Below are 14947 nucleotides of genomic sequence, written 5' to 3' on the forward strand. Positions count from 1 at the left end.
TTTAAAAGCCAATAATTAACTAATTATTGTCGGGTATTTTTCAAAATGATTGGGTGATGAAGATCTATTTTACGTGTATATGGAAATATATGTGTTAGTGATGGGTGAAGCCCCGTGAAGCTTCTTCCTGATTGTGCCGGAAAGATCCAAAGCTTTAAAAACAGTGACATCTGGTGGGTTACAAAAATCATAGCATCATGAGCGCAACCTAACCCAAGTACTCCTCACTCTTGTTGATTGCATAGTTACTATTGGACACATGCACTAAAATACTAAAAGCCCAAGAACACTCTTGTGTGTTCAGGGTTAATCTTATGCTAATCATGCTGCCATTATGAATACTGTAGCACCGCACCAATGCTCACCTGCGCCAAGTGCCAATGGCTTCTCCCTCTTCACATGGTTCTTTTAGCAGGATTGCTTGCTGCTGCCGCACTAGTTGCGATTATTTTGAGACGTTGGCAAGCTTACTGTTTTTATTGGCTCCCCTGCAACTGTCATTAAACTGCTTATTTGTATGACAGAATGCCAATTAATGCTGCTGGCAACTCATGCCCAGGCTGATGCTGTGTTGTTACTATAGCAATGTAAACAACAAAAATGCATTGATGCTCAGAGCCAGCAAGCACTGGTGAGATGCTACCATACATTATAAGCCACCATTGATGCATCATTATTTGACAACTTTATCACTTCAGGGCTTTTTTGTTTTGTTTTTTGCTTCTATGAGTCAATGTGAAAAATTAATATTTTTCCAGGAGTACTTGCAGAATAATTGCCATAAGGGGAAAGGAGAACATTAACACGGTTTAGGGGATGTGAACTGGGAACACATAAGAAAGTATGAGGATGTTCCTGCAGTAGGCTACAGTATTAATGACACGCTAGAAGTTGCTAGTACTGAAGAGTAGTATAGCACGGCATTTACTTTATTGTCAGAGGACAGGTTCCACACTTCTGAACTCCTAACTTAATTCTATGCATAAAACACGAGCAGCAATTTCTCATCCATTCTTAGACCATATGAGAAGACAGCAAACATTTAAAGCAGTCATAGTATGGCTGGTGCTACTGTGACATTTGAAGCTGTGGACATCATCGCTCACATGGTTGTAAAACTTCAATACAGTGGGCTTCATTAAACTGACACAAGCTATCAAGCCTCAGTCTCAAACGTCCCATCCCTAGTATTGGGCAAAAGGCCAGACGGAGAGCTTGGTTAAGAATGCTGTCCAATATAAGGTACACATAATCACAGTAATCAAATTCAAAATGGCCAGATAACCTTCTCAAACCCTACACCATATCAAGTTAAGTTGAACCTTGGGGTGTGGAACTGTCAGGGAAGAGCATTAACAAAGAGGACACCTAGCTGGGCTATTCATAGACCAGCTTTATTTCTCCTATTAAGTGGTACCTACAGTACACAGAAAATGAACTACTGTATGATTTACACACTTATGTTGAGCTTCTAAGAACACGCTGCAATGGTTTACATATATTTTTTTTAGTAACTGGGGCACAGGCAAGGTTATACAACTCCTGCAGTCATTCTCAGTTTCTCCTGGTAGTTCTTCAAAACATGCTAATTTACCACAAAATGAGAAGATCTGTACCTTAGGGGTGCATAATACCAAAAAAAAAAAAAAACGTAACTGTAGTCTGCATCTCCAGCAGACCTGCCAAGAATTCTCATCTGCTGGACGGTCTTTAAATATTCCACCTACCAGACAAAGAGTTATGGAGCAACACAACAAATACAAATTGCAATATGCTCAGCTGCAGGTGCAATTAGTTCTAAAGCATTCTCTTTCAACTGACAAAAGCAAGAACTGTAGATAGCCTTCATCCCTCCAATTACGTTTTCAAGTAATCGAGGTTTAACAGATTTACACTTTTTTTATCCTTAACAAATATCCACCACTGTCTGGTTTTATATTGTAGTGAACGATGTGATCTCTTTGCTCCATGACACCAGTCTCTGGATGTTTTAAGAGTTGCATTTTATTTAAGACCCAGTGAATCTGACAGTGTCAGAGCTGAAGAATACGGAGGAAATTACAGGGAAGCAGCTGCAAATGTCAACAGAGGCTACCTTAAAAGGAATACCCGAACCACAAAGGAGTCGTTACTTACTCCATGTAGTTTATATTGATGGCAGAGAAACCTTTTAATCTCACATTTTCATGCAGAATGGGTATAAAATGCTTGCTATAACAGATGTACAGCATTAGTCACCACTGGCAACAGCAGACGATAGCAGGGGCGAGTTACTTGAATCACATAATCCATGTCGCTTACGTAGCTCAAAATTTGCAAAACACTTTTTTTGTTAAAATATTGTTAGATACTTCCTAGACAAATCAGTGTACATCATCACAGAAAATGCAAGGCACACAGGTTTGAGCTTGACCATTGTTAAGAGATACAGTCTTGACCAATGGAGGAGAGAGAGAGAAAAAAAAAAAAGCCACTTCAATAATGAGATATTTCTCCATGAAAACAATTTAATTTTTGGCCATCACTATAAACATGTGACGACCCCCCAAAAAAAAAAAAAAAAATTTGGATAGTGTATTCCTTTAAAAGGACTGGGACATGAGCAGCTTTGTGGTTCAGAAGACATGATGCCATTTCTCTTTTTACCATTGACAATTAAGAGGAACAAAACCATGGTGCAGAAGTTGTAATCGCAAACATGCAACTATTATGGTACAAAAAGTGACCCGAGCCAATCAGGAGCAGCCCATTTAATACTGATGTACAAGGAAGGTTGGCATGGTGAAGGCTGCCATTTTGCTAACAAAACTACATTTCAATTTTTTAGGAAGAAAAATCCTAGGTTGCAATTACCCAATGACATTAACTAAAAAACCCACTCTATCAACTTTTTTTAATTTATATTTTAGTCTTCATTCAGAATAAAACACAAAGCACAAGGAATAAAACAAAAGGAGACAACTTTTGCTTCTTCTCAGCAATGCAGTGCAATTAGCTACCATACTGTAACCATATTAAAATTCACTGAGAAGAGCAATTTACAACATTAACATATGTACATTAGAAATATATAAATTCACATTATGAACATAAAAATACATTGCATATCTGCTCTTTTCCTTAAACAAGTGAACATTTCAAATGCATTTTTTAAAACATTTTGACTATATACATGAAACTTGTCTTGGGCAAATAAAATTCTAAAACAGCTATCAAAGTCGTTTTAAATTTGATTTGCTCTTTTTGCTCCCTGCTAATATCACTGGCTTGGTCGATTTTCCAGTTGTACAATTTGAAGATGGATGGTATTCACGAAAACATTTTGTGCAGAGGTCACAACCACAACTTGATCGAGTACATGTCGCCCTTTGCAGACAAGAATCAAACTTGGCAGGGAAACCACAGCGACGACAGGCCTTGAGACCTTCTCCATGCTTTAATGTGCTGGCAGTCTGCAAAACAAAATGTACCTATTAAGAATTGTTTCAGTGCCGATTGTCTTTTGATAAACTTCAAATTTGATATGCTCACAATGTCCAATCATTTATAAAATGTTCCTTTTTATTACTTCAAAACATTGTAGCACATAGATTAGAAACCAAGTGTCCAAGAGGGCTGTCACCATCTGGTTAGCTAATCAAGTTGTCAAATATCTTAAAGAGCTGCCAAGTGATTGAAGGTTTCCCTTAAAATTTCATGTGAAGCATTTCAAGTGGCAAATTTGAGGTATATTGAAGGTTTTTTTTTTTTTTTTTTTAAATCACCAAATTGAAAAGTTTACATCATATTCTACATATGCTATACAATGTTCTATAAGTCAAGGTAGACACTAACCTTGTGATAATGTAAAACTTCAAAAAAAAAATAAAAAAATTGCGATTTACCAGTTTGCAAAAACACTATTCAACCAAATATACTATAGGGAGTAGACAATTTTTCCCATTTTAGTTGTTCCCGATTCCTTTGAATTTCCTAAAATCTCAATTAACATTCCTAGGGTGGAAGCATATTATATACAACAAATCACACAATCGCCAGTACCAAATGAAAGCTGGTACTGCACCCCTGCATTACTGAAAACAGACAAAATACTCAGGGGAACACAAGAATACACGAGAAACACCAAAGTAAAATCTACAATTAAAAAAAAAAAAAAAAAAAAAAAAAAAAAGGCTCCTAGTGGTGAGGGTGATGATACAGCACTGCATCACATTTCAAGCAAAAACAGCAGACGTTTTGTGTTTGAGTCAGGACAACTTTGGTGAATGAATCATGCTTATTAATAATAAAAAAAAATAAACAAAAACACAGGCTTTCATTGACACTTATTCCATTACAGAGCAAGTTCAAAGGTAGATTCATGCCTGAACTAGAGGGGGTTATCAGTTCAAATTGAAGCATCAAAAAGTTTTAAGAGGAGACAAAATCATGGCAAGACAAATCACTTTTTAATACTGTGTCCAGCACAGTTACTAAAACAAAAAAAAAAGAATAGAGCCTCCGCATTCATTCTATAATTGCACTGAGCATGTCTCAAGATTTCAGTATAAGATTCTATCCATTTTCCAACCAGTTTAGGGTCATGGGGGCAGTGTTAACAAGTAAAGCTGTAGCAAGTAAAAAAATCCAGGCAAGTGGTTATTTCCTCGTCTGCACTTGTGATGAAATCAGCTGCTACAATAAATACCAAAATAAAATGCACTTATCGTTTTGAAGCTCAAGACACTGCAATTATGCCAGTTAGCATGATGGGGAAAAAAAGCATATTTCTTGCCAAATATGAATATGCCAATGCTAAATTTGGGCCATTTCTTTGGTTTTTTAAGCCAAACAAATGTTTATCAGTATAACTCATAAAATGAGAACAAGCATAGTGAAACATGTCATATTTGAAAGGTACATTGGCAAATGTAAGACAGCCTTCCAGTTATTTAGCAGATCGTGTTACTGTTCCAGTGCAGGAGTTGTACAAAAGTTACATGTTGACTAACAGGGGTGGGGGGTTTGGGGAAATGGACAATTATAGCCCTAGGAATTTGTGCCATTACCAGTTAACAGTACCGCGTTAATTTATCAGTTTGGACATGCATGTCATAGCATGATTAGCACTGTTGCAATCCAAGGCATTTTTATCTTTTGATATTTTAAAATACATTCAGAATCATTGGTTTACTGCTTGTAAGGCAATCCTAAAACCAGGACACTTGTCTTAGTTCAAGTGATTATCAAGCACCCACTTTACATTTTTAAAAAATGCCTCAATATGGAGTTTGTCACTGTATCACTCTCCTCCCCTAATACCCACATTTTCACCTGACTAAACTCCTGTTAATCTTTCAGAAGTTCAACTAACAGTTTTCCTTCTGTTCCTTTCCTTATACCTCATACATAGTACTGACTTGTGAAATTCACCAAAGCATTTTTTTGCAGAGAATATGCTGCATTTGCCAGTGATCTTTTTCAGCAAATATTTTCTTGGAAATTTGGTGGGCAGCAGGCTTAGACAAAGTTTTTTTTTCCTTCAGTGCCCCATGATGCTTTGCAAGGCCAGCATGGCATCACACAGCTGTAGCTGTAAATATTGGTTGGGACATTCCTATTCCTATAAAGCTGATCCCTAGTAGTGGCCTAAAAACTAGCAGATATATTTAAACACAAAACAAACAAATACTAACATTTATAGTTTCCTTTTGTTTGTATTTGTGCCTTAAAGGTAATGTCTTTTTATATGGACTTGTATGTGGCCTGTGTGTAACAGTGATCCTACCCCTTCAATAATATTACCCAGAGTGCTGTGCAGTTGACACCAACAGGAAGCTGTGAATATTCCATATGCTTTAAATAGTGCTGTGCTTAACTGCAGGCATTGGCAACAAGTTAGCAAGGGCATCAGGAAAATGGGATGAGGGGGTGGGCGTTGGATTGGAAGTAGTATTCACTTCTAGACAAGGGAGGTCATGCTATTGAATCTGTGAGCATGCCTTGGTGAATTCATTCACGATCTGCAAGAAAGGTTGCTGTTCAATCCTAAGCGAAACCTAATTGCTCAACTGAATTTTTATCAATATCGCCTACCCATTTTAAAAACTTAGCAGTTGTGAAGTTGGTTCCCTTACAACATATGCACACACCAAAATAAAAAATAAAAAACCCCACACACATACAAACCCAGACATACAGTAACATGTTCATCTAGGTCATTTCCCTTCTGGAATCAGATTGGAAACAAAGGATTTCAATAGGAAATAAACAGCTACACAATTTACTGTCTATACTCCGCTTCTGTTTTTCCCCCCCCCAGCTTAATTTCATTCCATAACTAATGCACTGCCTTTGGTAAACACTAAAAAACATACTGTTAATTTGCTATAAAGATGTTACATTCCCATCATGAGACCAGACATACCATCACCAAAAAACATTTTCATAGTATTGATAAGGATTGTGTAATGTTAACGAAAGCCATTTGTTCATACATACTTGCTTAGATGGCAAGGCAAAATGACAAAATACATCTTAAAGCATTTGCATGTTGAAGGAGCTTACCTGGCAAAAGGAGTTAAATTTGCTACACTGAGAATCCAGTTTGCCAATTTGTTCCATCTTTCTTGGAGTCGATGAAACAGGTGTTGAAGCCAATACCTGCATACAAGATAGTATTTCTCTAGAGCATCCATCCACTGCTCTAGTAAATTCTTCCATACCATTTAAAGTATATTTCTAAAATTGAACAATGACATGCAAGAACATTAAGACTTTAGCTTCAATGAAAACTAAATTTAACATAAACCTAAATCTAATGTGCAAGCATCACTTATCCACACTTTGTACAGCAGATGATGCACTCATGCTAATACTATCCGTTTCTGCCCCTTTATTAAAAAAAAAAAAAAAAAAAGGATGGACTCCAATATGAGTGTGCTACTTTCCATCTCAGCCACTTTGGAAGCTAGATGAAGCCACAGATTTTAGATTTTAAAGCTGCCAATTTCCCATCAGCAGAGGAACCACTGTTCTTAGCTGCTCAGGGAAATTATGCAGGACTGAAACAACTTATAAAGTGGATTGTTTGGGAAAAGGTGCTTGGCACACACTTCAAAATCTACTTTGTTATCTGGGACTATCAGTTCAGAAGATGAACATGTCAAAGCTTTCTGGATGGCTAGTTTGGGAAATTTGTTGTGTGTGTGTGTGTGTGTGTGAAAAGCAAGTGTAAATGCACCCAAAAATCTTGTTTCAAAATGTGCCTAGACAAGAAAATGAAAATCTATAACCATTACGGACAGCATTAAATGCACTAAGTAATCCTTCAATGTATCAGAAAATCTTTTACCTTAGTACATCATTTACTGGAAAGCCAAATGCAAATTTACACTGAGAACATTGTTAATGATAAAACATTTGTACCATTTTACACAAAATTTGTATTCTGAATACAACATTTTGCATGTGTCATCAGCAGGACTACAACACAACACCTTTATTTATCTTGCAGTAACTCAAACCAATAATTAAAAAAAAAAAAAAACCTCAATCACTTATGCAAATAACTAGTCATTACTGTCAAATAAAGCATTACCTCAAGTTTGTCTACTGCTACAGAGTAGCGCTCTGCTGTGCATTTGTCACCCAGGATTATCTTTTTCCAGGTCCTGCTAACTAGCACACACCTGTGGAAAGAAATGAATGCCACAATTACAGATTTAAGTTTTATACTAGGAACTTAAAACTTCACTCAGTAATAATTACTAGACAAAAGTTAGACTTGAAGAACCTGGGACTATTAGAAAGCATACTCAAAATATGCCAAACTAAATATCACACATTGTCTCAACTCAAACAACTATATAAAAATGGAGAACATAAACCACTGTACTGAAGCATGAAACTATGAATTAAAAAGACTAAAACACTGTTTAAATGAAAGCTTGTGTACCAATTGGATATATTATTTGTAACAAAAACTACATGGAGCAGTAAACAAAACAGGTTGTTTTATGTGTATTTGTATGCAGTTGTCTGCATCTGTACCATCATGTTTTTCTTTTTTCAACATAAATGAGGAATTAATGCAATGGCAGCCCAGTGAACTTTTACTTTTGAGTAAATCTTTGGAAAGCAAGACTGGGAGCAATATTTAAGAGCAGAGGCGCCGAGGTTTGTTTTCTGGATGGACGGAAGATGGGGGATCAAGGGAAAAAGTGGTTCCTGGTAGAGTGGCGATCAACATTTTTTTTCTGTTAGAGATAATCAGTAATGAGGATGTAGAAAAAAAGGAAAACTACTACATTAAATGAATTCAATGGCATTGTGAAGATCCTATTTCCTACATGACTGTGGACCCAGGTTAATGCTAAGCAGTGGAACTGCAGCTGTGCCATATTACTTTTATTTTCTTTGAAAACTTTAATGAATCCATCCATTTGGAAGCATAAACACATTTATTGCAGTATTTGTTATGGTTTAGCATTTGTCAGGTGTTCTGTGTCATGTGTGTGTAGATTATTTCTTATTGCAGACAAAGAAAAACTTACTGTATGAGGTCTTCACCATCAAGAAGCATTAATATTTTTCCTAAAAGGTGTTTCATGCCCCTTTGCAAAAGTTCTTTTAAAATGTCTACATCATCGAGTCCAATGTTTCTTCCAATTATGTTACGTAGATTGAATTTGTCAGCAATTCTGTCAACACAAGTCCAGTCAAATTTGTTACATTTTCTATGTGTTGACATCAGTTCAGTACATGCTGCATGTGCAAACTGAACACAAGGTAGACTGCCCATATTAGAAGAAATCGCCCGCGTTTGTTTCTCAGTTGAATTGTCCAGTTCAGCTGGCACATGAAAATTGTCTTGAATTTCACTTTGTTCTGAATAAGCATCATGTGTCTCCAAGTCAAATATGATGCTGTTTTGACTATCAGTGTAAGACAAGTAGCCGCTTTCTTCAAGGGTCCCATCTAGCAATGGAGGCTCATTTGTACACTCTTTGAAACTAGCAGCTTTCACATTTTCTTTATTATGAACTGGCCCAGGATCTGTCTTACAAGAATTCTGGTCTTCGCTACATGGTAGCGTCTTTAGTAGTTGACACTGACTTTCTTCTTTTGCTGATTTCATTTCATTTTCCATCACAGATTTTAACTTAATGTTGGCACCAGTAGTATTTGAAAAGCAGAGGGCTGGTTGCTTCTGGGAGGCATAATGGCACTTCATTGTAAAATACTTTAAAAGTATCACTCACTCGCTGAGTGACTTCTCTGTGCTGTAAAACAGAAAAAAAAATTATGAAAAGGGTTAAGTTACATCAATAGATTCTTAAACTGCCTAATTCAGCTCAGGATTGCAGAACCCGTTGCCTATTCTAGCAGCATCAAGCACAGAATGGGAAACAACCCTACAGTGGACATCAGTCAAAGAACATACAGTTGTATTTAGCCATTTAGCAATTGCCATTTAATGCAAACGGGTCTTTGGGGTATGGAGTAAAAACCATAGATAAAGGAATAATGTTCAAATTTCAAGCAGACAGAATTGCAGAATTGGAAGGTACACATAAAAAAGGTGTTCCTGGCACCTCTGAATCATTTTTATGAAGGTTATAAGATACAAAAGTGTTATTACATACCGAAACACCTTAAAAAAAAACACTTGTTTATTATCTACAACCAATTATAAAAACACATGTCTTAAGTTCTGGAGGTGTTGTATATCCTATTGTTACTACACAGAATTGCCATTAGTACATAGCAATGTGTCCTGCAGAAAAACAGACAATATTTTCATACGATATTTCAAACACATTTAACAAAGTTAGTATTAGAAAGCGATTGGTTTATTAAAAAAAAAAATATATGGTAGTAATTTCTATACATCTCATTCATTTTGCTATTCCAAGACAATGGCCAGGGAGTGCTTATCCCAGAAATATAGAGGGGCATATTTAGGGGGAGTTAATTTAGGGTTAGAAATGAAATTAGAAAACATTTTGGCAGTGTGTGAGAAAAACAAACTACAGTGGCAGTGCACAGAAACAGGAATCGAACCCATGATGATGACACGGCAGTGGTAATCACTAGACACATGCGGCCCCAAACACAAACTTTTGTTAATTTTTAATTCCTACATTCAGAGACCAAACACATGAATACAAGTACACTAATCTAGCAAATCTCTGTTAAAAGCGGTCACTTAAAAAAAAAAAGGTTATAATGAAAACTATTGTGAGCAGACGTACAATTTAAAAGTTAGGTTTAATTCCTGAGGCCTGTTTAAAGAGAATTTAAGAACAGTAATGCATCTTTGCCACGCTTGCCGGTCAAAATAATCTCCAACACACTGATAAACTGAACAGGAGAGCCTTTGGTTATTTTCCAGAAATGAAAGACCCAAATACACACCAGTGTTAACATTTTCAGTTATTTGTGTAAACCGGACCGAAATTTGTTTTAATTATACCGTCTGTTCAGTGTTACAGGAATTAAAACATTCACTTGGCTTTTCACGTTTTAAGAGTTAAGCTACATGAAGGTCTCAAAAGAGATAAATAAAAGTGTACCACTTAAAAATACGTTTATGCTTTCTTACCCATTTCATAGGCGATGAAGGAAACATCTTTACAACTGCAAAAAGCAGCTCAGACCTATGCAATGGCCTCCCTGAGGGCGTTTGGCAGTACAAAAAAGTTTTAGTCTTGCTGCGAGTACCTTCTAATACAGTAAAATAAATCTTGTAAGTTATACGTTTTTATTTTTCTATTGAGAAATTTAATCTGCTTCTTCATAAAGTATCGTTTCTACGCATCTTCTTCTGTCAACTTCTCCAAATCGTGAAAGACGCACGCTCGCGGCCTGTGCCTGACCCGTCACGTTAGCGCGCCGTGTTGAAATGAGTCCCCGCGCGCAATGAATCCACGATGCGTGGAACGAACAAAAGTTCCTAACCTCAAGACAACGTCTGGCGCAAGAAAACTGAAGTTTAGGACGGAAAATATGGTTGAAGGCAGCTGAATATTTTCCAAAGCTAAAATACATTAGACTATCTTCAAATCAGGCGCCTAACAAACTAGTGGCTGTAGCGTTTAGAAGCAGGCAATTCCTCAATGATCTGTATGAGGTTTCATTTATAAGTGACAATCTTAAATGGTGAACATTTTACCAGCAGAGGTTCAACAATAAAAAAGACCGATCGGGGGGCCCGAGGGCATTCGCGCGCAAACTCACATACAGAGTCATCCGCCCAGTACAATACTTTAATTCACACTTATATTAAATAAGTTAATTATATGTGTAAGATACTCGCATCTATCTATAATATTAGTTGCTCCACGTTTTCAAGAATTACTTACTGAGCGTAATGCGTGGGAAAAACAACTTGCATTCCGAGGACTCGCATTCATTTTTGACCTACTTTTAATGATAACTCTCTCGGCACATTTTCGTGAAACACAGCCGCACACATACAACGTTGCAAATAATTACTTACTTACTCTTAAAAACAAAACCCGTCGCGAATAAAATGCCCCCAAAAGCTGCTCGTAGATGAAACCAAGGCTTAGGCAAGAAACATACTGCCGCCACTCTCGACCCGCTGAGTTTAAATTTCGCTCTCTACCTCCAGCCAATGGTATTCAACAATCATGCGACTCTTTCTTTTTGTTCAGCAGCCAATAGGGCGACGCTTTGGATTGCAAAGGAAGCCAATAGAGTCCAGCAGCAAACGAGACTCTACAGATTCCAAGGAAATAAAAACGCTGTTGATTGGTGGAACTTCTAGGTGAGCAACACGTCGACGAAGTGGAGGAGTTTAAAAATATTTAGCGGTAATGCTCAGTGACAGTAATAATCAGAAGAAGGAGGAAAATATAGAAAATACTAACATATATATTTGACGAGATTAATTAACTGTCAAATGAAATATTGCTTGGGAAGATAATTGGAAGTAAATTTGGTTTATGTACTTAGAAATGTGTAATGTCGTCATCGGTGAATGCGCTTTAAATAGGACATCCGAGTTAACCAAATATTGAATGAATTATTTTACTTTATATGTATTTTCGTTCTGTTTAATTACTGTAATGTTTTCTAATATAATTTAAATTACTGTATATTACTGAAGGATTCTGGACTGATACGTTGCCCGGTTTATATGTACAGTGAACAGCAATCGTAAGCCTGTTGCTAGTTTTAAATAAAACATACAGGATGTTACATACATGCACACACACACACACATACATACATAATATATATATAAAATGACAGACGGGAGGCACGGTGGCGCAGTGAGTAGCGCTCAGTTAGGTCCTCCCTGCGTGGAGTTTGCATCGCCCCGTGTCTACGTGGGTTTCCTTTGGGTGCTCCGGTTTCCTCCCACAGTCCAAAGACATGCAGGTTAGGTGCATTGGCGATTCTAAATTGTCCCAGTGTGTGTGTGTGTGTGTGCGCCCGGCCCAGCGCTGTGTGGGCTGGCGCCCTGCACGGGGTTTGTTCCCTGCCTTGCGCCCTGTGTTGGCTGGGACAGGCTCCAGCAGACCCCCGTGACTCTGTAGTTAGGATAGTGCAGGTTAGGTAATGGATGGTTTAGACAGACAAAGGGTTTTTTAAGTAAGCAACAGAGGTTGATTATCAAAATGTTTGTTTCAACTTCGAAGGCTTAATTTGCTGAAGAACATCTGTAGGTTGTAACCTATTAGTTGTTCTCTGAAGAAGGCCCCTTTGTAATATTCTGAAATTTCGTTTTTTTCCGTTTTTGCTAACCTAAACTTTAAATTTATATGCTACTTTAGTGTCTGCTCTGGAAAAGATGTGCACTGTGGTTTCAGATACACCATGGCGATACAGAAAACTGTACCAGGTAGAATGGGAGATCAGGCTGATGTCTTGAGTGTCACCTTTGTAAGCATTGTTAGATAGATAGATAGATAGATAGATAGATAGATACTTTATTAATCCCAATGGGAAATTCACATTCTTCAGCAGCAGCATACTGATACAATAAATAATATTAAATTAAAGAATGATAATAATACAGGTGAAAAAAACAGACAATAACTATGTATAATGTTAAATATTAACGTTTACCCCCCCCTGGTGGAATTAAAGAGTCGCATAGTTTGGGGGAGGAACGATCTCCTCAATCTGTCTGTGGAGCAGGACAGTGACAGCAGTCTGTCGCTGAAGCTGCTCTTCTGTCTGGAGATGACATTATTTATTTATTATTTAATTTATGTGATAAGGGGTGACTGCTACCAAAGTGTAATGATTTGTCTGCTTAATATTTTTTTACGATAAACACTTGTAACCAAAGTGGCATCATTGTTATCTGTTCCAGTGGAGATGCCCGGGAAGTTAATGCGTCCATTCATTTCTCTTCCTTATTGCCGTGGCATATCTGAAACCACAGCAAGCAACCTCTCCAGCTCAGGCATTAAAATGGCACATACACTGAGAAACACTATATTGGCAGTTCTTTTTAATGCCAAAAGCAATCCAAGTAATAAAAAAAAATAGTTTTTTATAAAGATATTTTCACATCAATTTCAGATTTTATAAATCCAAGTTTATATTTAATTTACAGTCAGATCTACTTGTACAATCATCCTGTAAGTCTTTACTTTCTCCGGTCCTGTTCAGCCTATATACATCGGACTTCCAATACAACTTGGAGTCCTGCCACGTGCAAAAGTTCGCTGACAACACTGCTATCATGGGCTGCATCAGGAGTGGGCAGGAGGAGGAGTATAGGAACCTAATCAAGGACTTTGTTAAATGGTGCGACTCAAACCACCTACAACTGAACACCAGCAAAACCAAGGAGCTGGTGGTGGATTTTAGGAGGCCCAGACCCCTCATGGACCCTGTGGTCATCAGAGGTGACTGTGTGCAGATGGTACAGACCTATAAATACCTGGGAGTGCAGCTGGATGATAAATTGGACTGGACTGCCGATATTGATGCTCTGTGTAAGAAAGGACAGAGCCGGCTATACTTCCTTAGAAGGCTGGTGTCCTTCAACATCTGCAATAAGATGCTACAGATGTTCTATCAGACAGTTGTGGCGAGTGCCCTCTTCTATGCGGTGGTGTGCTGGGGAGGCAGCATAAAGAAGAGGGACTCCTCACGCCTGGACAAACTGGTGAGGAAGGCAGGATCTATTGTAGGCATGGAGTTGGACAGTTTAACATCTGTGGCAGAGCGACGGGTACTGAGCAAACGTTAACATTATTCAAAGTTATTGTCTGTCTGTGAATTTCCCCTTGGGATTAATGTAATGAATTATTATTATCTATCTATCTATCCAAGTCATGCTCCTGGAGCCTGTTTTGTTGCCCTGGGATAAATTGCAGGAGCCCTCTCTGGACAAAATGTCAATCCATCACAACACATTCCATCTTAGCAAGTCACCAGTTCATCTACCAGACTGGAAAACTGGAATGTTTAGAGAAAATGAACCTAGACCAGGGGTGGGCAATGTCGGTCCTGGAGAGCCGCAGTATGTGCAGGTTTTTGTTCCAACCCAGTTCCTTAATGAGAACTCAATTATTGCTGATGAAGCACATATTGCTTAAGTGACATTTTGATGCTTCATTTTAGTGGTCTCGCTTGTTAAGGTTCTCCACCCTTAATTGCTTATTTCAATCTTAAACTGCTGCATTCAGTGTTTTAATTGCTCCTTATTAGCAATAAGATGTAAAAGACAAAGCAGCCAGCAGTTCTCCAGCTAGCTTTTTTCCAATTACATCTGTGTGTGTTCATCATGCACTGTTTGATTTAATAAAACACTTAATAGAAAAATGTGACAGGCTGAAAATGATCTGTTTTAGGCTTCAAATCATTTGGATGATATCCTTGGAAAGGAAAAAAATCTACGATATAAAAGCCTTACATTGCACAGACTAACAAGCCATAAAATTAAATAAGGTCTGAGATTGGCAATGATTGGTTTCTA

The 14947-nt window shown here is 37.6% G+C and overlaps 1 protein-coding gene across 2 annotated transcripts; it reads right to left on the reverse strand.

Moving 5' to 3' along the window:
- Positions 1–2587: 2587 nt before the first annotated feature.
- On the reverse strand, positions 2588–11634 carry fbxo5 (F-box protein 5). Of its 2 annotated transcripts, none has more exons than XM_051925536.1 (5): positions 10586–10608; positions 8535–9263; positions 7580–7670; positions 6547–6720; positions 2588–3452 (listed from the first exon to the last, which is right to left on the reverse strand). In XM_051925536.1, exons 2-5 carry the CDS (start codon positions 9212–9214, stop codon positions 3213–3215), a joined length of 1185 nt encoding a protein of 394 aa, XP_051781496.1. In that variant the 5' UTR covers positions 9215–9263; positions 10586–10608; the 3' UTR covers positions 2588–3212. The 2 variants fall into 2 exon arrangements, with proteins under 2 accessions (XP_051781496.1, XP_028653105.2); XM_028797272.2 differs by lacking the exon at positions 10586–10608 and adding an exon at positions 11487–11634 and having other exon boundaries at positions 2589–3452.
- Between the last annotated feature and the right edge of the window lie 3313 nt (positions 11635–14947).

Source organism: Erpetoichthys calabaricus, chromosome 3 (genome assembly GCF_900747795.2).
Source record: "Erpetoichthys calabaricus chromosome 3, fErpCal1.3, whole genome shotgun sequence".
In the NCBI taxonomy this organism is placed as follows: domain Eukaryota; kingdom Metazoa; phylum Chordata; class Cladistia; order Polypteriformes; family Polypteridae; genus Erpetoichthys; species Erpetoichthys calabaricus.

Bases quoted from the DNA above. Each gene is read 5' to 3' on its own strand.
- fbxo5 (XM_051925536.1), bottom strand. From the start codon at position 9,214: ATGAAGTGCCATTATGCCTCCCAGAAGCAACCAGCCCTCTGCTTTTCA. The intron at 6,721-7,579 runs GTAATGCTTTAT...GTTCAATTTTAG, and splicing joins TAGCAGTAGACAAACTTGAG to AAATATACTTTAAATGGTAT. The intron at 3,453-6,546 runs GTAAGCTCCTTC...TTTGTTTTGCAG, and splicing joins AATTTAACTCCTTTTGCCAG to ACTGCCAGCACATTAAAGCA.